Source organism: Phoenix dactylifera, chromosome 14 (genome assembly GCF_051530095.1).
Source record: "Phoenix dactylifera cultivar Ajwa chromosome 14, Ajwa_hap1_PhDact_Kaust_v1.1, whole genome shotgun sequence".
In the NCBI taxonomy this organism is placed as follows: domain Eukaryota; kingdom Viridiplantae; phylum Streptophyta; class Magnoliopsida; order Arecales; family Arecaceae; genus Phoenix; species Phoenix dactylifera.
The window spans coordinates 28,341,869-28,366,490 of NC_143203.1; the positions used below are offsets into that span (position 1 = coordinate 28,341,869).

Sequence of the window (24,622 nt, forward strand, 5' to 3'; positions counted from 1 at the left end):
GGTGCCAGGCTGTTCGTAGAACCACAATAAACACGCATGCACTCTATTTCCCTGCTATGTTTCATTACTTTTCCTCTAGCAAGCGGGATCATCTTTGGTCCTATAAGGGAAGGCAACCCTTAAATTCCACATTTTAGTAGCCATGCCTCTTAAAAGCCAATCGAGACCGACTACAACGAATTTGCCATAGTTTTTCCACATAATAAATAGTGATAGACAAGCATTAAGTTGCCATATGTGCACATATTGATTTCCTAAATTTTTTTTGTCAAGATACAGCCAAAGCTTCTTAAATTAAGACTGGGAATGTCCGCCAACACATACTTATATCAAACAAAAAATTTAGCTTGTCAGATTACTAACCAGCTCCATCGAAATTAACACGCTCTCCAGTAGCAAAAATATCCCAGAAAATTGCACTAATGAAATACAGAAGTGATGTAAGCATCAAAAATCCACGAAAGGAACCCATCTGCTCAGCAAAGAAACCTGCTCCAACAGTTCCTATAATGGCTGCCAAAGTTCCAGCAGTATTCGACATTCCTATCACCCATATCACATTAATCAGTAATGAAATAACTAAGAGCTGTTAGTGTTATAGATCAGATTTGGTACTTGGTACAATATGTCATTAAGAATAAACTAGTACCATGCAAGATACCAGCATACTGTGGGGCTATCTCCTGAGAACATAATAAAAGATCAAAAGGAATTAGCAAAGCAGCAAAGCTAGAAATTTTGGATACTCTTTTCTTACTTCAACTGGGAAGTTTTCCAAGATTGACCAACCTGGAGATTCACCAGAAAACCAGAATGACTAAAGGAATTTAAACCAACGGCTGCCGTAAGCCAAGCAGAAGCCACAAAAGGATTTCTTGCCATATTCAAGCAAAGAAGAGCAACCCCAGGACCAACAAAACCAATTGACTGCAGAGAAGCAACTAAAGTAGTTGTAATATTCAATCAAAAAAATAAAGTAGTTGCTATATGAATATGAAAAGCAGGCAATTAAAATTTTGAATAGCTAGAGGATCTCAGGATTTTTCTTTTTAATATAAAAAAAATAAGAGAAATAAAAAGAAAAAGGTCCACTATTTCAACTTTTGACACTCCATGAACTAGCTAATAGATTAATTAAGACATTGTTGTGAATGTAATAAGCAACTCCATTTTCAGTAGAAAAGCACTAAAACCTTGGTTTAAGGATAAAAACTGCTGGTGCATTTCATTTTTGTTCTATTACAAGTTACAGCATGAAGGATGCCATAGTTTACCTAAGCTTTGTTTCTATTTGTTAAAATGCTTCAGTTCACTCAAAAAAAAGTACCTGCATGATTTTTCGAGTGGAAGTAACACTTGTACCATTCTGAATTAGCATGTCTGACCCAGCACCAGAAATATACCCCAAAACTGCCATCATGACCCATGGAAGCGCGCTAAACCATGCAGCCTCCCTGAGGTTCACATGATAAATCTGCTCCAAATATGTTACAGCTTAATAAATTGGATGCTAAAACCAGACTGTTGATCTATCATCCACAACAGAATCATGAATACATACAGTGTTGAAGTAAATTGGCATCCAAGAAAGAATAACAAAGTAACCCTGCAAATACAATCAAAGGATGACTCTTAATATTTGTTTAGAAAAGTGAGCACTATAGGTTATTTATTGAAATGCCTGACACTTAAGTTATCCATAAAACAAGGGTGTATTGAATTTACCCAGCTATGCATGGCATTTGCAGAAATTAAAGCCCATGTTGGCATCTTCGAAAGTAATTTCCTGAAGGGAGGGATCATTCTGGATTTTTCAGGTTCATTAATATCAGGCATCGGCAGTTTTTGACTCTTCATAATATAGTTTAACTCATATCTTGATATCTGGGGATGTTTATCAGGAGTACTTGATGTTGCAAACAGCCATACCAATACCCAAAGAAATCCAAATAATCCAAATATTACAAAAGGTCCAAAGATTCCAGCTTGTGACATGATTATAGGGGAAATCAGTAGACCAATTGCATTGCCAAGCTGGAATCCAGCCATTGCAAGCCCAACAGCTCCAGACCGTTCTGTTTGAGGAAACCATCTATAAGAGAAGTCCAGTATAAACAACTTCAACAACTTGCCAAGGAGTAAAAAGATATCATGCTAAGACGAAATTCTTCATTTACTTGGACTATTAATACATATAATAACTAGGGTTGGGGGTTGAAGGTTCAGATCAATACCTTAGGACCATGTTGTTCATACTAGGTAGTGCCACTCCTTCTGCAACACCCAAAAGAACTCTCATCGCAAGTAGAGCCCGTAAAGAAGTCTCAGCAGCCCAAGGAGTGAGGAAAGTGGCCATCGACCAAAGAGTCACACCCCAGGCCATGACAATCTTGCCACCATAATAATCCACTAGAGCTCCTCCAATAATGGGCGACATGAGATAACCCCAAAGGAAAGATGACTGCGGTGAGTAGCTGGTACACAATCAGAGAAGAGAAAGCGACTCTAGAGGAAATGAAGATCGAAACTTAATTTTATCAAACGATTATGAAAATAACAATTAATCAACAAATTGTCACAGTTGAATTACTAAAAGATGGAAATACACCCAGAATTTAATCCCAGCACATAAAAATTTGTCACGGCTACAGCACTAAGAACCACTTCCAGAATTACTAACATCAACAGAATCCAAGTCCTCAAAACCCTCGTTCCATTTCCTAGATCACAATCCACAAGACGCCATGAAACAAGGATAGACGAGAATTACCTGAACGATGCCGGCAAAGGATTGGCTCCATCCGTTAGCCTGGGAAAGTGGAACGATGGCCACCGACATCACCACCCGATCGGCATTGCAGAGAGCAAGAGCCAATCCCAGCATCGAGACCACCTTGACCCTCTCGGAGGTGACGAACTCCAGGAAGCTAGGTTTCTGTGGCTCGCTCTCTGGAATTAAAGAACCAGAGGCAGGCCTCCCCAGAGAGGAAAGAATACGAGGCCCCGGAACTTCTCTGGGGGACTGTTTCCCTGGAAATCTCCATGGATGTAGTGGAGCTAGGGAGCGTTTGGCTTTCGATGATGGGGAAGATCGCCATGGGAATTGATGAGAGAGGACGATGTTGGTCCCTCTGCTAGGGTTAGGGCTACGAGAAAGTAGCCCTAGTGAGGCAGGGAGAAAAGCCCGATTCTGGGAGAGCGGAATACTCGCCATACCGGCGAATGGCGGCGATGAGGGACACGGAGAGTAGCGATCCTTTTGTACTTTGGCGTGTTGGCTGGTGATTAAGAAGAGAAGCCCTGCCATATCAAAAGAATTACAAATAAGCCGGGGTTGTTCTTATAAGTCGTTTTGTTCGTAAAGCTTGTTGGCGTGACCTTGTTTGTAATTCTCGACACTTACGGAGGCATTTCGTAATTTTAAAGGGTGGCCTTTGACAACAAGAACAGGCGGCGTGCAGCGCGCTACCATAAGCAAGCTGGGCGGAAGCGAAGGAAATGGAAGAACGGGAGCCCTGAGTTCAAATACCCACTTACGGGCAACCAAACAGACCTGTGACATAACGGCCCAATGATGCACCAAATGACTATAGGATCGTTTGGTTCACGAAAAATATTTTTTTTTTATAAATATAATTTTTAAAAAATAGATTTTTTTAAAAAAAAATTTAAAAAATACTTTTAATATGTTTGATTAACCATAAAAAAATGACAGATTTCCAAAATACTTATGTTTGGTTGACCATCTACTTTTCTGAAAAAATTATGTATAATTTCTATTATATTCTTAATAAAAATTAGATATTTAATACCTCTTTAATACTGAAGGACATTTTTTTTAAAAAAATAAAAATCGAGTGATTTTCGACTCATGGAAAAAACTTTTCCATAAAATGTGGGAATCATATGCCTATGGAAATGCAACTTTTCCGTTTCTCCTTTTAAAACTTCAACCAAACGAGAAGCATCTTATTACTTTTCCATTGACCACATTTTCTCCCTTTCTTTTTCTACGAACCAAACAAGCCTTATAAGTAGCCAGGAAATGCTTACCATCAAATTATTCCAGTCAATGAAACAACATAGATATAAGTACCATAAATTGTACAAAGCCCTTCAACGAGATGCCCAACTGGTAAATCTCTTCCCTTTCGGCAATAAAATTTATCCATACAACTCCAAAGTCCACATCCTAGCTTTCAACTAGAGGAATTACAATATTATATGAGATCTCTGAAAGAAATATGTATAGTGTAACAACGCAAGGCATCACCCAAAAAGACTAAATAGAAGGTATTATTTGGATTTTTTGATCGTGTATAAGTATCTAAGATCTACCCAGCAAATAACCGATGTGGGACTAAACACATACCCACACGGATTCTCACATATAGAGAAGCAGAAGAAGTGAATGGTGTCTTGCAGCAGTGCAAGTTGCTCTGGGCTGCTAATAGTATTCCACCAAAATAATGCCTTCCAACAAAACATTAACACAGAACTAGGAGCAACCAAACATCAAGGATAAATCCTCGAGATGCCAAAGATGGCACCGAGAGCATGATTAACCCATTAACATAGAACTAACAATTAATTTCTACACAAGACAGAAAAGTAAGGCAAAAAATTCTAAAGCCCTTCTGCAATCTCCACCGAAATATGCGGCCAGCAGCACCACATATCACTTGGTTACTAGAAATATAGTAGAAATAAAGGTATAGCCGCAAGTTACTCTCGGCAGGACTATGTAGAAGAATAACAGTCAAAACACAACTGGTGATCATTCAGTCCAACTATAACTATGAAAGGTATCTGGCACTTTATTTCATGGTATGGAACATAATTTCCACCTCATATTGGTGGAATTCAACACTTAATCGTCGAATAGTTCAATTCCATCAGATTCTTTGATTTGCGAAGAAATTACCCTCGTGGATTCATGATTGACAGAAGTATCTTCCATGCATACTGATCAAAACAGCAACCAGAATAAATTTGGATGATGTCTGGACAAGATTTACTTTATATTCAGAAATGTAAAATCATTGAAATTAGAAAATAAATAGAGTTTTCAACTGAGAGAACATGTCAGAAATCGATTCAGAAATAAGTTTGATGGCCTGTTTATTGCAGTATTAAACTACACATTGTGTGAAGGTTACTGGTCATAGTTGCAGTTAGACATGGCCAATACATTGTTCAATTTCATATATATGAAAACCACAAAATCAATGAACTCATCTCTGATGTGCACATCTTTGTCTGTCACTAGAGTTCTCGGAAGGGGAACAAGTTAACGATTTCCAAAGTTCTTATTTTAGCAATCATTCTTTGTTCATGGCATCATATTCATTGGACCTGCAGAAATATGTGATAACTCTTGATTGACAGTTTAATACAAAATAGAGATTCAAAAAGACCTCCCAAGAAAATAATAAATTCATAAAAGAATTGTACATATTCAAATTTTATACAAGATTAGAAATGTGGTTATTTCATAACGGGATCTTACTGCTTAGGCTTCATGCCCAGCTATCAAGGTGGGTTATTTATTTTCTACTGAAACTTTGGTTTTTAACTAATGATAAGAGATCGAGTGAACCTGTGACTGAAGATCTAGCTCCCAACAGGAGAAGAAACATAGATGAGTAAGGCCTCCTGGCATGATAAATATTGCGGTTATAGACAAGTCAATTTATCTAACAACTTAAAAGTATCTTAAAAGAATCTCAAATGACGAACCACAAGTAGACAGTTGAGAAAAAAATGCAAATTGACCTTCATGGAATTTTAAAAAATATAAAATAATCTTTGTGATTCACCTATCTTAACACATGATCAAAGAGGAGATTATGGTAATTCACATTTGTGTAATAGAATTTAATTCATTTATCCATAATACATTCATTAACATGTCCATTCGAATTGACAAACTGCATCATGCAAGAACTTTCTTTTTTTTTTTTGATGTAAGAGGAGGCAAAAAGAGCCACCCGGCCTTTTTTTTTGTTCTTGCATCATGCAAGAACTGAGAGGACAAATAGCTCAAATGTGCATGAGATAATGGGTGTCTATTTAGAACTTGCTTTTAAGATTACCAAAAAATGAGTGTCGACCTTCAGCAACAATCTCTCCTGTCATTTTGTTTATCAGCAACGCATATGTTCCATCATAAGGTCCTTTGTGCCCTAAAACACTTAAGATGATCTCCAATTCATCTTGATCAACAATAAAATTTTGATAAATAAATACGCGAAAAGTAGAGGAGACAGAATTTGGATGAGCTTTTGAGGTTCAATTCATGTCCATGTTGCAAACATGGATCCGATAACATAAAGAATCATAAGACACACTTTAACAAAAGAACCATGAGCATATCCACCTGTTCGCCATTGAAACCTCTTAAATTATTCTCCAAGTAATGGTATATAGTTTTTTTTCTTATTGCACAGTTGTTTTTTAGTTCTTTTCCCACTCCACCGAAGGATATCCAAGAGCCCATTTGCATCGCTTTTATTTTCTACTTTTGCTTTCAAAAATCCAAGAAGAAATGAACTAGACTGAACAAACATATACGACGAAACTCTAATTTTTTTCTTAAAAAATGTTTGAAAATCCTTTAGAGCTTTTGGTAACAAAAATCTGCTGCATCGAAAAAGGAGTGAAAATGGAAGCAAGGAATGGAAAAAATTATGTGAAATCAATCCCCATATGATATTCAATAATTTGCAAAGAAACAAAAACATAATAATAACAACTATATAAGGCAGATTTTGAAAACACAGGACTTGTTTGGTATTGCTTTTATTTTACATTCTTGTTTTAAAAGATCCAAGAAGAAATATTGAACTAGACCGAACAAATATGTTCCATGAAATCCTTTTGTTCTTCAAATCATTTCCTGAATCTTAATAGTTTTTGGCAGCAAAGGTTAGCCACTTAAAAAAAAAAAAAGTCTAGAGTTTAACATTTCCAAGACTCTGTTCTCCCTCAGATCTCGGTTGGCTAATTGTTATCCATGAATTCTAGAGTCCTGCGACAAGCACATAAATTGCATCGCTCTGTTTTCAAATGTTCAAATTTTGCTCCTAAATAATCTTTTACATCAGTTACTAAAGGCAAGTCCACCATCTCAAATTACTCCCAAGACCAGTAAACCTTTTCATATTAGCAGGAAGCAGTGGTATAAAAAAATAAAAAAAAAGGAAAAAAAAAAAGAGAAACCGCAAACGAAGAGCTCGCATACATACGACCGAGACCTTCATGTGGTGACCATCAGGATGCATTGCAGCAGCTCCCACCTCACCCACGAGGTTTGCTATGGCCCCTGCCGACAAGTTTCCATTCACGTCCTGCAAAATCTTGTTAGAGAGTGCCAAGATCTGGTCTGCTTATAAATGAAACAATTTAAGCAGGAAGCACATTCGAGTCGTATCATCTACAAATTATATTTCAATCATCAAAACCATATAAAGCCCAAATTCTGATCTCAAGAAACAAGCAAATAAGTGAAATATTATCGGCCACTTGGTCCCAAAACTATGATATGGAAACAACACTGGCACGAAGGGGATTCTCTAGTCTGAGAAATTTTCCCTCTTTTGTTAACTCACAATGATTCTAGGAGGGACTTTGAAGGTGCAGGAGATGGAACGGCGCTGGATTACCCGGAGGCCGGAACCTCGTAGAATCTGGCCGAGTCGCCAGCGCGGTGCGGCCGGGCTCCAGGCTCGCCGCTCGCTCCGATACTTCTTCTCGCACCAGTAGGGCTACCCTCGCCTTCTCCGTCACTCCTCCCCCCACTTCTTCTGCCAGGTATTTAGACCGCAAATTAGAAAAGTTTACATGTAACCCCTTCATGTGTGGACAATTTGCAAAGTTCCTCTCGATACGGTGAAAAAACGAATGAAATGGGTGCATATGTCAAAAACGCGCTAAAACGCCACTTTTGACTGGAGAACTTCTGTTCCGTCTTCTGATCCAGCTGCGATGCGATGCGATGCAATTTAAAAGGACTAAAAGGTAGTATAGATACATATATAAACAAGAATTTGAAAGCATCATTTGGATGGTAGAAATCTTATGATATAAATACTACAATTTATTCGCCACGATCGACACCCCGGTTATAACTTCACAGCAAGACTGATTTTATTCTTTTAACAGAAAGTACGTGACGTGGAACAACTGAACAAGACTGATAGTAGATGCTACGCAAGGTTAAAGTCGTTGGTGATGGCCTCAGGGAACGCCCTGGCGATTGATGGTGTCCGTAGCTTGGGCATGGGCCGCCTGGCCCTGGGAGAGGCCGCTGCCGGAGAGGGTGGGGGCGTCGGTGCCACCGCCACCGCGGCCGCGGGGTTGGTCCACTGGGGGCTGGTGGCCCTGGGTGCCGTAGCCCCGCAGCTTGTAGTCCTCCAGGTCCTCGTACCTCGTGTAGGGGCTGCTCTCCGTCGGCAGCTGCTGCCCTTGCTTATCCTCCTGCTCCGCCGCCATCGCCACCGCTCTTGTTTCCTCCATCGCGTACGATTCACGACCGCGACCGGACTCCGCCGCTCTGCAGCTGTTATATAATTTTGGCCTCCGGCCCTTAGAGATACACGTGGCACCGGAGAAGAGCCGATCCTTCCGCGTGGCGCACGCAGCAAATTGCCATGCAGTCCTCGTCTAGATAAAGAGGCGGTTTGATCGATCCTATGTTTCATAACTGGGCTCCAGTAGGCTTTCGAGCCGATCCCTCCGCGTGGCGCACGCAGCAAATTGCCATGCAGTCCTCGTCTAGATAAAGAGGCGGTTTGATCGATCCTATGTTTCATAACTGGGCTCCAGTAGGCTTTCGGTCCCTATGTTTGAACTTTGAACTATGCTGTTGGAGTTGCTTGCAGGCTTGGAGCCGGCCTGCAACTAATGCAAGTATTACAGACTTGAAGGCCGTTCTGAACGAACTTGACCCAAGCTGCTTATAGGCCTCCATGGACGAAAGGGCCGGCATCTTCTTTGGGCTGAAAAGGGAATGGAAGACAGGCTAGGCTTAGCTGGGTTGCTAGGCTTCGGCCCGTAGATGAGCACTGGCTTCCAGGAGAGTTTACCATTGCCCAAGCCTGAAAAGCCTGAGGCCTCGCACCGCCTAGCATGGAGTCGGCTGGTCCTTCGCTTTCCAAAGCAACCTCTCGGCAACTTTCGTATACGTAACTCTTTCCTGCTGGCCCATGAGACTCCAAGAGCCGTTGGGCCCTCCCCATGACTGCGTTCTCGAATCACTCACTCCAACGGACGCCGAGAATTAGCCTCAACCCATAACGCCCCTCCCAGTGCACGACACGTGGCAGCTCAGGAAGAACTGCTTATCTCCTTTAGCCCTCCCTCCATCGCTCGAACAAAGTAACGACAACCAGCCAGGAATGCAGCTTCAGTACCAGCAACACTCCCAGTGATCCGTGTAGCTTTCTCTTTGTTTGCTGGAGGAAATGGAGGCTGGAGTAGCGAGCTATGCTTGCGGGACGCTCCCGCATAATGTATTGAACCGCCCACGCTTTGCTGCACCATCCTCTGCTCCTCCCTTCTCGCGATCTCATAGGAATCATGTAAGGGTACACAGATTTGCGTATCTATAGTCCATGCCCGACTTTAAGCTTAATCTTTGTTTTTACTTCTTTTTCTGGGGAAAAAAAGATATTTGAAAACTATCATAGTTTTGATTTTGTTCACTTCATGCAGGGTCTTAAATCCAGCTCGCTCTTTGGCGAATCTCTGCGAGTGATGTCAAAGTCTTTGCCAAGAATTTCGAAGGTAGCCGGCAGCAACTCGCTCATCACCAAGTGTGAGATCGGGGATAGCTTGGTAAGCTTACTTTCATCTAGAGAAACGCGCTGAAGTTAGTTGTACAGATTTTGGCTGTTGAAGATCACCGGGTCGCTGAGAATTCTATGAGCTGCAGGAGGAGTTCTTAACGAAGGCGACCCCAGATAAGAACCTCATCAGGCTGCTGATGAGCATGGGAGAGGCGCTGAGGACCATATCCTTCAAAGTGAGGACTGCATCTTGTGGTGGGACTGCTTGTGTTAACTTGTTTGGTGATGAACAGCTTGCAGTGGACTTGCTTGCCAACAAGCTACTTTTTGAGGTTGACAACAATGAATTGCCTCCCTTTCTGCTCTCCTGATTTATTCACTAAATAATTCATTAATTTCCATTCTTAACTATTGATTTTTGGGTCTCCGACAGTTCTTTTGGTTAACCTCATTTATACCAAACCATCCAGGCTCTGCAATATTCCCACGTTTGCAAGTATGCTTGCTCTGAGGAAGTTCCTGAGCTACAAGACATGGGCGGGCCAGCTGAAGGCATGCGACCGAACACTGTTGTTTATGAATTCTGACAGTTTCTTATTCATGACTTACTAGAACTGCTAGACGTTCATATTAATGAGCATACTGTAGAAAAACAGAGTTGAACAAAAGCTTTAAGGTGAATATTCTTTGAGGAATTAAAGCTAACACCTGCTGGGCATAAACAGATTTACAAGTGAAACAAACTAAAGGAATGTAAACTCAAGCCAATTGGAAGAGGAAATTCATCTGTTCATATTCTTCAAGAGAAAGAAAACGACCTTACAAAATGGGCTAAAAACAACAACTAAATTAAGCTAAAAATTAGCAACCACTTAGCAACTACTTAGAAACCATCTAGCAACTACTTAGAAACCACTTAGCCACTAAAAAACAATATAACATGTAATCCTGATAACTAGGAAGCTTAAAGACACGTAGCCAACTAATACCCAAAGAATAGGACAACAGATAACTAAAAAATTATTCAACAAACCCTCCTTTAAACTAAACTTTATATCAAAGTTCAGTTTAATAACTTCTCCAACATACAAACACCGAGCAACTTCCTTTGTTTCTGAAATGTTGACAACTTGAGAGGTTTGGTAAAAATATCAGCAATCTGGTCTTCACTTCTGCAGTAGACAAGATCAATGACCCCTTCTTTCACAAGGTCCCTCAAGAAATAATTCCTCACATCTATATGCTTGCATCTTCCATGAAAAACTGGATTCTTGGACATCTTAATTGTTGAGCTGTTGTCACAGAAAATAATAAGTGGTCCCTCTTGCTTGAAATAACATTCTTCAAGAATTCTTTGCAACCATATTGCTTGGCAAGCACATGAAGTTGCTGCTACAAATTCAGCTTCAGTTGTTGATAAAGTCACAATCGGTTGCTTTCTTGATGACCATGAAACAGCTGCTGTTCCCATCATAAAAACATAACCAGATGTGCTCTTTCTGTCATCAAGATCCCTTGCAAAATCACTATCTGTGAAGCCAAACATGTCTGACTTTTCTCCATTCTTATAAAATAAACCATACTCAGCTGTACCTTTCAAGTACCTGAGAATTCTTTTTGCTGCCAGGAGATGCATTTCCTTTGGACTCTCCATGTATCTACTGATAAGGCTCACAGCATGCATGATATCTGGCCTTGTAGCAGTTAAATACATCAAGCTTCCCACTATTTGCTTGTACAAAATGCTGTTGACTTTCTTCCCTTCAGGATTTCTAACAAGCTTCATTCCTGCATCAATTGGTGTGCTGACAGGATTGCAATTCTTCATTCTAAACCTGTCCAAAATGTCTTGAACATACTTTTTCTGCGAAATAAAAATGCCTGCAGCAGATTGATTCACCTCTATTCCAAGATAATAATGCATCAATCCAAGATCTGACATCTCAAATTCAGCCATCATAGACTTTTTAAACTTATCAAACATAACCATATCATTTCCAGTGTAGATTAAATCATCTACATACAAACAGACAATAAGCATCTTCCCACCTTCTGATTTTATGAAAAGTGTATGTTCATAAGGACATTTTTCAAAACCTTCCTTCAGAAAATAAGATTCAATACGACTATACCAAGCTCGTGGGGCTTGTTTTAGTCCATACAATGCCCTTTTTAATTTATACACTTTATGCTCATTTCCAGCCTTAACATAACCAGGGGGTTGATGAATAAATACCTCCTCATCCAAGTCTCCATGCAAGAAGGCTGATTTAACGTCCACTTGATAGAGTGGCCATGAATTCTGTGCTGCCAAAGCAATTACCAAGCGAATCGTATCATGCCTTGCAACCGGTGCATAAACTTCTTTATAATCGATACCAAATTCTTGCTTGTAACCTTTGGCAACTAGACGAGCTTTGTATTTGTCAATCTCACCATTCTCCTTCAACTTTGTCTTGTAGACCCATTTTACTCCAATAGCCTTCTTCCCTTTTGGAAGTTCAGTTAACTCCCAAGTATTGTTTCTTTCAATAGCTGCAATTTCTTCATCCATTGCCTTCTGCCATTTGGATTCTTTGGTAGCCTCTTCAAAAACTGTAGGATCACAGTCGGAAAATAGAGCAAAATATGTCAGTTCTTCCTCATCAGATTGTTCAATTCCAGGTACTTCATAATCAATCATCCATGCTGGTCTTCTTCTGACACGTTGAGACTGTTGTCCTTCATTTAATTCAGCTTCTGGAGCTTGTGGAGTTGCTGGAGCTACTGGAATGATGCTCTGACTCCCTGGTGTTTGCTGCTCATTCTCCCTAAGTTGCTGCTGTTTTTCCTCTTCAATTTCCCCATCAAAAACAACTTGTATCTTCTGTTCAGCTTTGCCTTCATCCCATTCCCAGAATTTTCCTTCATCAAAAATCACATCCCGACTGATGATGATTTTCTTGGTGTTTGGATTGAACAGCTTGTATGCTTTGGAATGATTGCTAACACCAAGAAAGATAGACTTTTCTCCCTTATCATCTAACTTCTTCCTCTTCTCATCTGGAATGTGAGCATAAGCAATACAACCAAAAATCTTAAAATAATCCACACCTGGTTTTCTTCCGCTCCATGCTTCCTCAGGTGTCATATTTTGAACAGCAAAAGTTGGACTTCTGTTCAGAATATGAATGCTCCAGTTGACTGCTTCAGGCCAAAAATTCTTGGGAATGTTGCTTTTCTTCAAAAGGCTCCGCACCATATTTAAGATAGTGCGATTCTTCCTCTCACAAACACCATTCTGTTGGGGCGTATAGGCTGCTGTCAATTGCCTCTTGATTCCATGTGTCTCACAGAAATTTGCAAATTCTTGTGAGTTATATTCTCCTCCACAATCAGTACGCAGCACCTGTATTTGACTCCCTGCTTCCTTCTCAACAATTACTTTAAAGCTTTTAAAAGCCATTAAAGCTTCAGACTTTTGTTGTAAGAAGTACACCCATGTTTTTCTACTAAAATCATCAATGAAAGTAATGAAATAGCGTTTACCTCCATTGGAAACTGGATTAATTGGTCCACAAATATCAGAGTGTACAATCTCCAATAGCCTCCTTGCTCTGGTTGAACTCCCCTTTGGAAATGGATCACGGTGTTGCTTGCTAATAACACATTCTTCACAAACAATTGAGGGACTTTCAAAATTAGGCAGACCAGTCACCATGTTCTTTTGTTGAAGTTGCTTGAGACCACCAAAGTTTAGATGACCATAGCGAGAATGCCACAGCCAAGCCACATCATTTGTCTTTGCTGAGAAACATGACTGACTAGCACAATTTAGATGCAGAGGAAACATTCTGTTAGCTGTCATTTTAACTTGAGCAATTAAGCCCAATTTGGAATCTTGAATCCGGCACACTCCATCTTTGATGATAATCTCATAACCCTTCTCTTGCAATTGACCAATGCTTAGCAGATTGGTCTTCAATTCTGGAACATAAAGGACATTAGAAATTTTTTGAGAGGCATTACGCTTCATTTGAATGATCACCTGTCCTTTTCCCATGACCGAGACTTTAGAATTGTCTCCGAACTTCACATTATCTCTGAAAGAATCATCCAAGGTGGAGAAAGCTGCCTTGTCTCCACACATATGATTGCTGCAACCAGTGTCTAAATACCACAGGTTCTTATTTGACCCTTCTCCAGCATGACATACCATCAACAAGGATATTTCCTCCTCAGTTTCTGCAAAATTTGATTTTTCTCCTTCATTGTTAGGCAAATTAGCTCGACATTCAGATTGGTAATGCCCATACTTGTGGCACCGAAAGCACTCAACTTTGGACTTGTCTGCTGACTTTGGTCTATAGGAAATCTGAAATCTGCCACGCCCCCTTCCTCTTCCTTCAAAAAACTGAGTTTGCTGATTTCTTCCTCTACCTCTGCCTCTTCCTCTGTTTAATCTATTTGAAAATGAAGAAGAGGTGCCGATTGTGGCCTTTAAAGCTTGCTCATTCTGCTCTTGTCGATTCAGCTTCCTTTCATGTACCAGCAAGGAACTTTCAAGTTCTTCAAGTGACATTTCATCAAGATCATTTGCCTCCTCAATAGCACAGACAACAAAATTATATTTTGGTGTCATTGAACGCAGTATCTTCTTAACAACAGTAACATCTTGTGTCTTATCACCATAGGTCCTCAATTTGTTGACAATTGCCATTGTCCTAGAGAAATAGTCAGTAACAGTCTCACCCTCTTTCATTCGAAGTATTTCAAACTCCGAACGAAGTGCTTGAAGCTGCTGCCTCTTTGTTTTTGTGGTTCCCTGGTACTTTTTCTTCATTGAATCCCAAATTTGCTTGGAGGTATCTTTGCAAAGAATAGTCTCCAAGATTGTCCGATCAATTGCCTGAAAAAGATAATTTTTTGCTTTGAGATCCTTCAATTTTAAAGCCTCCAACTCTGCCTTCTGAGCTTCTGACATCCTAGCAGTTGGTTCTGCTACTCCAGACTCAACCACATCCCAATACTCTTTGGACCTCAAGAAATTCTCCATCAGCATGCTCCAATGATCATAGTGACCATCAAAGCGAGGAATTGCTGGCTGCACAAAGGTTTCAGACGCCATTAGCTGCTGCGTTTGGTCCCCTCAATGAACCTGCTCTGATACCAAATGTAGAAAAACAGAGTTGAACAAAAGCTTTAAGGTGAATATTCTTTGAGGAATTAAAGCTAACACCTGCTGGGCATAAACAGATTTACAAGTGAAACAAACTAAAGGAATGTAAACTCAAGCCAATTGGAAGAGGAAATTCATCTGTTCATATTCTTCAAGAGAAAGAAAACGACCTTACAAAATGGGCTAAAAACAACAACTAAATTAAGCTAAAAATTAGCAACCACTTAGCAACTACTTAGAAACCATCTAGCAACTACTTAGAAACCACTTAGCCACTAAAAAACAATATAACATGTAATCCTGATAACTAGGAAGCTTAAAGACACGTAGCCAACTAATACCCAAAGAATAGGACAACAGATAACTAAAAAATTATTCAACACATACTCCTTTACTCGTAGTTACTCAGACTGCATACTTGTTTTGGGGGGTTTGGCTCCTCAATAAATTCATGCTGATCTTATGATACCATGCTTCAGAATTTTGTAGTACCAGACTGTCGGGCTAACCAGCCATGAAACACAGGTGGTTTTAGTGTGGCTTTTGATCCCCTCGATGGTTCCAGTATCGTTGACACAAATTTCACCGTTGGCACGATATTTGGTGTTTGGCCTGGTGGCAGGCTTACGGGTGTGACAGGAAGAGATCAAGTTGCTGCAGCTATGGGCATATATGGACCTCGAACGACCTATATTATGGCTCTAAAAGATTGCCCTGGAACCCATGAATTCCTTCTTATGGATGAAGGTTGGTTGCTCAGAACATCCACTGATTTATCTAGCATCATTGGCTTTGGTCTCCTCTGTTTTCGTGGCGATTAAGGCCTTCTGACAATTGGTCATGGCCTAGGCAAGTGGCAGCATGTCAAAGACACCACATCCATTGGTGAAGGCAAGATGTTTTCTCCCGGAAATCTAAGGGCTACATGTGACAACCCTGCCTATGATAAGGTATTCAACTAAATCTATCGTCTCTTCCACCGTAATGTTCCTGTTAGTAAGGATATCGCCGGATCCAGGTTTAACTAATGAACATGCATGCGTCCCCGCAGCTGATCAGCTACTATGTGAGAGAGAAGTACACATTGCGCTACACTGGAGGAATGGTGCCAGATGTCAATCAGGTGATAGCTCTCACATTGCTAATACTTACGTTTCTTTTCATTGAGACAAGCAAAGAATTATGTCAAGTGATTAATAATGTAATAAATTATCATGAGGCTGGTACGCAAGTTGAAAATTAGCAGAACTATGCTTCAGATCTCATAGTGTGTTTCGTTGAGTCCAGTTGTTTGTTTCTCGACAGCATGAATCTTCAAGCAGCAACTTGGACCATCATTAATTAGCAGTCCTTCCTTATAGATCGATCCCTTAAAATCAGTTGCGTGATATTGCTCATTAGTTAAAAAGTATGGTTTCTTTCTTGATTGTAATAGCAGTAATACGTTTCCATAGATCAAATATGCTTTAAGACTTCTTTCCTCTTATAAGCAACCTCATGCTATCGTACCTAGCTGCTTTTGATGCATGCAAAAGGTGGATGAGAAAGCAATACATACAGAATAAGTAATGAGCTCGTGTACCTTAGGATTGGGAGACTGGTACTTGAACTCTTCAGCTTTTCACATGCTCATCTTTTGATCGGTTTCTGTTCGCAGATCATCGTGAAAGAGAAAGGCATCTTCACCAATGTATCATCCCCAACTTCTAAAGCTAAGCTGAGGCTTCTGTTTGAATGTGCTCCCCTGGGGTTCCTAATGGAGAAAGCGGGAGGATGTAGCAGTGATGGCACACAATCTATACTCGACAAGGTGATCGACAACCTTGATGACCGCACCCAAGTCGCTTATGGATCCAAGAATGAAATCATCCGGTTTGAGGAAACTCTATATGGCTCATCTAGATTCGCAGCTGGTACACCTGTTGGGGCCACTGCCTAAACCGAGTTGCCTGTGGTCGTTCCTTCAGCCTCTTCATACCAATATTTTCAAATATCACAATGTAATGTACGTAGTGCACATCCGGTTCGATTTCCAACTTCACATCGATGGTGATGGAAGGGTGGGCAAGGGAAGAAGCAACATCCACTTATAAGTATCTGTCGAGCATATTTTTTCTAAAAGCAATTTTACTCTCCCTCGTCAAGTTCCTCTTGGCAATGCTCAGACTTTTTTTAACTCTTCACAGGAGAAAGAAATTGGAAGAGAATTAATAAGTTCACCAGAATAATACATGGGACTTCTTCTGGGATTTCTGATTGGTTGATTTTCTAGCTATGGCATTCTTTTTATTCCCCAATATTCTTTCCTCATCAGAAACTCTGTTCAATATTTTCATCAATCATGAGCTACAATAATAATATTTATATATAATTACAATCGTACAGTAATATCAAGATGAAATTAATGCTTCTGTGCAAATTATATACACAAAACTTAATTATTTATTTGAAAGAACGCATGCTAAGAAGAAGATGTCGAAATTATTGATGAGATAGGACAAGCGTCCTTAAGGACTGATGGACACGAAATTAATGCATGATGGCAGATGTGTACAATGGGGCACCAACTGCACATTCACATTACAGATGTGAAGTTGCCATCACTTTCCTGCCCAAGCAAAGAATATCAATAAATAAAACATGGTACCATGCTGAATGAAAATGACAGGGACCCAAGTTTCACTTACATCTATCATCTATGCTTTCCTTCTGACTGCTAAGAGAGAATATCTGAAAATGGGAACGGGTCTAGCAGAATTATTTTTACTTCATGCCGATTGAGCCAGGTAACACAAATGGCATACCATGTTCAACTTCGATCGCTGATTGCTGCTCTGACAAAACTGTAAACTAAAGGCTGCTAATGCCTCGAGTGAAGGACTTGTACAGTCTTCTTCTTGAAACAGGGGGGACTTGATTACGTTCTAGCATATCCAACTTTAGCTCATCGTATCAACAATCAATCCAGCATTCTAGCCTTTACCTTAAAGCTGAAGATTATGATATATGGGTTTGAACTTGCCGTGGTATCGTTTATGCATAATCACACTAATTTACTTTTCTAGGTAGCAGCGGGAGGTTACACCTAAAGGCTCATCAGGCCAATTAAAAATTTATTACTTCATTCCGGCGAAGTTCGTTGTCTCGGTACCAAACTAATACTATCATATTATTGTATTAATATATTCGATACGGAATCGGTTCAGCATAAAAAATATTAGTGTGCTTTTCATGTCATATACCGATACTGACCTGATACAATATAATACGCTTTGTACAGTGCAGTATGGTGTACTATGCATCCCATTCTATTTAGCATAGTCATAGCTATTGCCTGCTAAAAGCTTGCAGTAATTTCTTAGGGTTATATACACAGTAGTTTCTTGGGTTTATATTAGAACCTAGGATTCGGCAGATTCAGCATTTTAGGGGTATGGAACTGGAAAATGTAAAGTAGGCTGACTTCACAGTGGTCTTAAAAACATTTTGGAGAGGAAATATCTGGTCCTTCAACATAAATCTTTGGAAATGATGATAGCTTGACAGGAATGCGTGCCTGAATCTAAAACTCGAGTATGAAGTTATTTTGCATTAAGTTTGCTATTAAGACAACTGATGGACATGGTTCTTACGGAAAAACTCTTCAGACCACCATGGAGAAAGAAAGAACTGCTCCTCTGTCATTTTTGTTTTCTTTTTGTAATTGCTTTCCTGCATTAATCATTGGTTCCCTGAGAGACTATGCCAACTGAACTGATAACACAGACGAATTGCACTCCAACAAAAAAAAGAAAAACGCACTATTAGTTCTCAAGACGGCTTCTACAAGATCAAGCCATTCTTCTGATATATACAATAAATTTACCCTGCACTGCATGAGCACATCTAGAATTCCCTTACGACAGAGTCATAACATTTTCAAAATCATTACAGTTATCATTTTTTTTTTTTTTGCGACTTCAAAAAGAATCCACTTTCTCTTACTTGATCAAGTAGCTCTGCACGAAGAACAGTGCAACAGATTCCAAATTCTCTGATCTGATGACTGATGAGATTCTGTAGCCTGAGCATTAAATAAAATTAGCAAGATTTCAGGTGGATTCAAGGTGACAACACCAACTTTTGGGTCCATTTATCATTCTCATTACTGAGAACGGATGTTACGGTCTGGTACTACAATACAGTTTCTGAATCCCCCTAGTTCCTGTTGCTCGTCTTCACACCTCTTAGCATCAGCTCTTGTCAATTTCAACAGTGTCCACCAAATTGCATTGGTGCCTCTTTTCATTTGTTCTCAAGGAAGGGCGGCCATTTCATCCGATGTATGATCTTATAATTTTGCATCGATCTGTGCGCAAAAACTGGAAATTGGAAACTTTTTTAAAGGATGCCCGGAGATTCTCCTGTAGATTGGATTACCTGCAAAAATGAAAGAAAAGCAACAACCCACGGTGTCACGCATTCATACAAGTACAACATCAACAAATCTGTGACTGAAATTAAATTGCAAAACCTCGACACTAACTGATAGTTGGAAACTCTTCATGGCAACTAATATGACTGAATTTTTTAACTCTGGAATTACGGGTTTAGACATGAGTTTGGGTGTCATAGATATGGACTCTACGACAGGAACTTGGGATCCTAGTTAATACAAACCCACAAAAACATAAAAATTCGTTTTTCAGTATTATGATTAGCTCCACAGACAGTCAAAACAAATTGATGATTTGCTCCTCGTAAGTCAGAACTTTTGGAAGTGCAAAACTGTGACTTCTGGCACGCCTCTAAAAACTGCAGCATCCTGTCTTTCAGTTTCTCAAGTTGCTTCTTTCCAAATTTCGCTGCCAACATTTCGGAGGTGGACCTTGCTTAAAGAGCATTCAAAGATAACAATCAGGGCAAGCAGCAATCATGTATTGCAGAAAGATGGTCGGGTAGACTACACCGATTTGAACCGGACCAAGATGGGACCAAAGGTAGTGCTTGCAGTACGCAATGATCTGAAGGGCATAGTATTTTAATTTGATTGAACTATTGGAATGATGAAAAGCACAATCTCCCTGAAAGGCATAGAAAAACAGCTAAGTCCACTTGTTCAAAAAAGAAAAGTGAAAAATATAAGATTGTGAACACTGTTAGAACATGCTGGAAGACAAGCAATGAAGCAAATGAGTCCTCTATCCTGAATAGTCGAACCACTGCGAGCAATCAAAAATTGCGATATCTTATGACCTTGTATCATGAAGTTCAATCCTGTATCAAACCATCTAGCTTTTTGTTGTTCGAAAGCTAGTGTAACTTGATCGGCAACCATGCCCCCTAAAAAGGTTCAAGGTTGTAAATTCAAGTTAGGCTAACTTATAGCCTGAAGCATCAACTATTCCTAACATTCTGCACTAAAGTAGCTTTCAAATTGCATAAACTGCAGACGGTGGGGGCAAAACACTTTGAGAAAATTATAGCTGGTGTACATAAGCCCACCAAAAGATGAGTTTTGAAAGAAAGACAGGCTTTAGCATCAGGCAATGCTGCAAATGTAGTTAAACTGTACAGAAAAGAAGTATCAGTGTATATCGTGCATAGATGGCAAGGAAGATAACAAGCTTGCAAGCAGAGGATGCATCAAGAAAAGATAAAAATAAAATAAAACGAGGTAGATAAATATTGGCACAGCACATTTATGAGGTAAATTGAAATTCCTAGAGTTTGTATGGTTTGCAATACACAACACTGTATGGTTCACCATAAAGTCGCATTTCTTCTGTAAAGCTAATGACAGAATGATGAGCAACAAGTTCTACAGAGTATCTGTTACCAGGCCACTGCAAGCTTCGTAATATTTCCACTCTGCATCCAATTAGAATACCAAAGCTAAAGCAAGGAATTTTCCTAGCCGACTAGTAAAAAAAGCTGCATCAGAGATTTCATCAAGAGCTAACCCCCAAGTATTTGTTAAGAGATTTGCAGCCTAGTGGGAAGTAGAATGACATTCTCCTTAGTATGTTCAATCCCATCCTCTTATCGATGCAATTAAGAAGAACAAGCAAACAGAAATGTTATCCTCGAAGCGACCGACAAAATGGGATATAAAGCAAAGACGAATGCGAGTCAATGCAGATATTATGCTTCTCCTCCCAGCAAACAGAAAATACAGAAATATATGTCTGCACCCAGGAAGAACATGAACCCGATTTCAAGCCGGTTACTGGCTCAGTGCAATCGTAGCATGCTCCTGGTGAACAAATGAGAAATCATGCGCCTTTCCTTTCCCGACCTTCCATTCCTCCGACTGCTCTGAATGGGTGGCAAGTAGAACCTCAGCAGCCCATTGTCATCGAAATGGCTTGGAGAATATCTGGCGCTCCGGTTTCTCTCGAACAGAAAATCCTCCCTCGTCTTCTTCTGATGCCCATTGGTCTCCATGGTGCTCCTCCTCATGCTCCCAAATCCACCATTGGCATTGAATGAGCTCCTCGAACTTACACTGCTGTTGCTTCGCATGATCTTGCCATTATACCCCCAGCCCCGCAGCTCGGGCCATGATTCCGAGAAGGATCTCTGAACCACACGGGCTCCTCCTCCTCTGCTGCTGCTTCTCCGGTGTATAAACCCCCAAATGTTCCATGGCTTGCCCCACCTCCTCGACTTCTTTGCAGAACTTCCCTTACAGGAGTCTCTGTAAGCCGACTCGAAGCTCTCGGACCGATCATCCCTCAAAGAGTTGGAGCTCGGATCTCTTAAATCCCTATCAAGCAAGCTCCCAGGGTGGAACGGGAAGAACTCGGCGCCAACGGCGGGGGACACCTTGGCATTTGAGGCTGGCTTCGGCTCGCTGATCTCGACCGCCGTTTTCCGGATGGAATTCGACCGCTCGAAGCTCCGCCGACGGCGGCTAGATGTGTCCGAGTAGTAGTCCCGGGTTTGGTTGGAGCCGCCCGGGATAACAGCGTCCTCCTCGACAGGGATCTGGCCGTCCGACCGCTGGACGGCGGGGGCGGGGGCGGGGGCGGGGGCGTCCTCCACGACGGAGTGCATGGGAAGGAGGCGAGGGAACACGGATCGGCCTCCGATGAGGCAGCCGTCCCACGAGGCCCTCGGCTCGTCCCACGAGAACCCGGGGTCGTCAAAGGAGATCCGGCCGGCGTCGAGGGAGAACCGCGGATCGGTGTCGCAGGATCGCCGGCCGAAGGCGTCGACGGCGATCTCCGACTGGGTGTCGCGGAACCGGCGGGACGACTTGGGAGGTTCCTCCGGCGGCATCGCCGCCGCTTTGCCTCCGCCCTGTTTCTTGAGCTTCTGCTTCCTCCGCCATTTCTGGAGCTTCTTGCTGAAGACGGAGGCGGCGAGCCAAAAGCTGCCGGCGATCTCCTTGAGGTCTTTGGAAGGGGGCTTCTTGGCCTGGGCGGAGTTGAGATCAATATGGTCCTTCATCGGCTTCAGCTCCGCCTCCTCCTCCTCTTCCCGTTTTCCTCCTTCGATCTCCCCTGACGTTCCGACCACCAGGACGGGATCCACGACCCTGATTTCCTCCACATTGCCTCTCTCCTCCTTCTCCTCCTCCTCCTCCTCTTCGCGAGTTTCCAGGACCGGAGCAGCGACGGAGGACGGCAGAGGGAACCCTAGATTCCGGCACTCGGCCTCGATCTCTCCGGCAGAGGCAGCGGAGGGTTCCCGGACGCCGTGCTTGTCTCTCTCGTTGTCGTCCTGGTGGAAGAGGGACCAGAGGGTGTTGCGAACGCGGACGTCGCAGGACTTGCGCTGGGGCTCGAAGGCGGCGGAGGTGCGGGGACCGGAGAGACCGTCGCCGCGGCCACATGAGAACGACTTGCAGCGGCGGAGCTCCGGGCGCGAGTATGACGACGAGGTGGCGTTGGAGGAAGTGCGCTGCGCTCCTCCTCCTCCTCCTCCTCCGCCGGAGGCGGCGGGGGCCTTAAAGAAGAGGGATTTGAAGGCTGAGGAAGTGGATTTACGGCCGGAAGTGGAGGAGGTGTCGAGGCCGGCGAGGCGCTCGCGGAGGCAAGAGGCACAGAAGCCAGTGACGTGCTCGTCGGGATGGAGGGGACAGGAGGAGGCCGGGAGGCGGTGAGGAGGCGGTGGGAGTTGGTGGTGAGTCGTCTGGACTTCGAGACTCATGGGTGCGTCCGCACGATGATGATGACGTCCGCCTCCTCGACGTTGGTGCTGCTGTTGCTGTTGCTGCCGGTATCCGATGCGGCGGCGGCGGCGGGGGCGGTTCGGCTTCTTCTTTTACTACTAATGCTGCTGCTAGTTATTGTTGTTCTTCTAGTTATTATTCTTGACATGGTAACATGTCGATGTTTCCACTTGTGCTCAGGCTCAGGGTCGGATCTCAAAATGTGCCTCACTTCTCGCTGAGCTCTCTATCTGGTCTGCTTCTTCGTCACTCAACGGCGGTGGATAGAGTGTATGTCTCTGTGTGCAAGAAAATTCCTCGTTGGATTTCTGAGAATGGGAAGTAGGGAGGAACCAGGGAGGGAGGAAGGGAAGAAGGATTGTGGGAGCAAGGGTGAAGGGATTGGGTAAAAGGATTTCTCAAGGAAGGGAGAGAGAGAGAGAGACTCAGAGCTGTCTGCAGAGTGGGAGAAAAATAAGTAAATGGATAAAAATCAGGAAAAGAGAAAAAGCAAAAGTGATCACGCTTCGTCTCCCCATTACACCTCCCATCTGCTTTTCTTTTTCACTTTTTCTACTTTCAAATTTTCTTTTCTCCCCATGTGTAAGCTGGTTTTTTGCCATCCTTCTTTTGAGGGCCCTTATTTATTCAATTATTCTCTGCGGCTTCTTTAGTACGTACTCTTTTTTTTTTTAAGGATTTAGGACATGGATTATTTAACCAGAGGTTTGCTAAAAACGTGGAACCCGCCAATAATTCTTTGGCATGTTGTGTCGACCTGGGTTCGGGCTGTATTCTGGACGATCGATGTTCTTTCGCCACGCCGTCCATTCGGTCGCACCCCAAACTCACTCGTTCATCATCCTGCACAGATCTCAAAATAATTTTTGTACCATCCCTCGCACGAAGAAAGATGAATCATTTTTTCGGTGCGTAAGGTACAACCTCTATCCTGTCGACCCACACTCCTATAGGATCCAAGAACTCCTCCGATAATAAAACAAAATATCATCTAAAAAAATTGATACTGCAAATCTCGTCCCCACGCTGCAATATCAAGGTTTGGCAATTGGTATATTATTATCGACTTGACTACTAATCAGTACTTGATGCTTTATGCCATTAGTGAGCAATTTTAAAAAAAAAATCGTACCACGTTCTGTAGCGCTGCTTGAGAACATAGCAATATGCTTTGATGTGTAATTGTTTTCATTGTACTTTTTCTAACAATTAATAAATATACCATTCATTAGATAGAAAAGTTAACATCAGTCAGGCAACCATTGCTGTTGGTATTCTCGGAATAAGTCACTAATAGTTGCCAGGCAAAGCATTCTCCTTACATTTCCTCCTACTTCTTTGAGAATATACGTTTCCAAAAATTATATAATCAATTTTAGAAGTTCTAGTCCTGGGGCATGTGAAGCTGCACGAAAAGCAACCAAGTTGAGGAGCAATTTCTGAAAAGCAAATACATAGGAGGAGGGACAAAGAGGGCAAGGCTGTGCATTACTCTAGCAACCATCCTCCATCTCCCGC

General features: G+C 41.8%; 3 protein-coding genes and 1 long non-coding RNA gene across 6 annotated transcripts; 1 reads left to right on the plus strand and 3 right to left on the minus strand.

The window, feature by feature from the left end:
- Positions 1-213: 213 nt before the first annotated feature.
- On the minus strand, positions 214-3,542 carry PHT4;3 (phosphate transporter 4;3). Of its 3 annotated transcripts, XM_088711139.2 has the most exons (9): positions 3,404-3,542; positions 2,771-3,300; positions 2,235-2,461; positions 1,726-2,092; positions 1,562-1,606; positions 1,328-1,474; positions 790-927; positions 650-683; positions 214-543 (listed from the first exon to the last, which is right to left on the minus strand). In XM_088711139.2, the coding sequence occupies exons 2-9, from the start codon at positions 3,212-3,214 to the stop codon at positions 359-361; spliced, it is 1,587 nt and encodes a 528-aa protein (XP_088567265.1). In that variant the 5' UTR covers positions 3,215-3,300; positions 3,404-3,542; the 3' UTR covers positions 214-358. The 3 variants fall into 3 exon arrangements, with proteins under 3 accessions (XP_088567265.1, XP_088567266.1, XP_008775073.1); XM_088711140.2 differs by lacking the exon at positions 3,404-3,542 and having other exon boundaries at positions 2,235-2,505; positions 2,771-3,263; XM_008776851.6 differs by lacking the exon at positions 3,404-3,542 and having other exon boundaries at positions 2,235-2,474; positions 2,771-3,233.
- A 1,251-nt stretch (positions 3,543-4,793) lies between these two features.
- On the minus strand, positions 4,794-7,745 carry LOC103695500 (uncharacterized). Its single transcript, XR_015973372.1, has 5 exons — positions 7,611-7,745; positions 7,244-7,349; positions 6,096-6,215; positions 5,600-5,655; positions 4,794-5,003 (listed from the first exon to the last, which is right to left on the minus strand). It is a non-coding gene; the product is annotated as an uncharacterized LOC103695500 (long non-coding RNA).
- Positions 7,746-9,365: 1,620 nt separating this feature from the next.
- On the plus strand, positions 9,366-17,174 carry LOC103695496 (sedoheptulose-1,7-bisphosphatase, chloroplastic-like). The gene is made up of 8 exons (XM_008776848.5): positions 9,366-9,581; positions 9,715-9,837; positions 9,935-10,120; positions 10,259-10,340; positions 15,472-15,693; positions 15,796-15,896; positions 15,998-16,069; positions 16,604-17,174. Exons 1-8 carry the CDS (start codon positions 9,465-9,467, stop codon positions 16,883-16,885), a joined length of 1,185 nt encoding a protein of 394 aa, XP_008775070.1. The 5' UTR covers positions 9,366-9,464; the 3' UTR covers positions 16,886-17,174.
- A 3,431-nt stretch (positions 17,175-20,605) lies between these two features.
- Positions 20,606-23,765, minus strand: LOC103695495 (protein OCTOPUS-like). Its single transcript, XM_039132220.2, has one exon. It carries the CDS (start codon positions 23,080-23,082, stop codon positions 21,160-21,162), a length of 1,923 nt encoding a protein of 640 aa, XP_038988148.1. The 5' UTR covers positions 23,083-23,765; the 3' UTR covers positions 20,606-21,159.
- Positions 23,766-24,622: the final 857 nt, after the last annotated feature.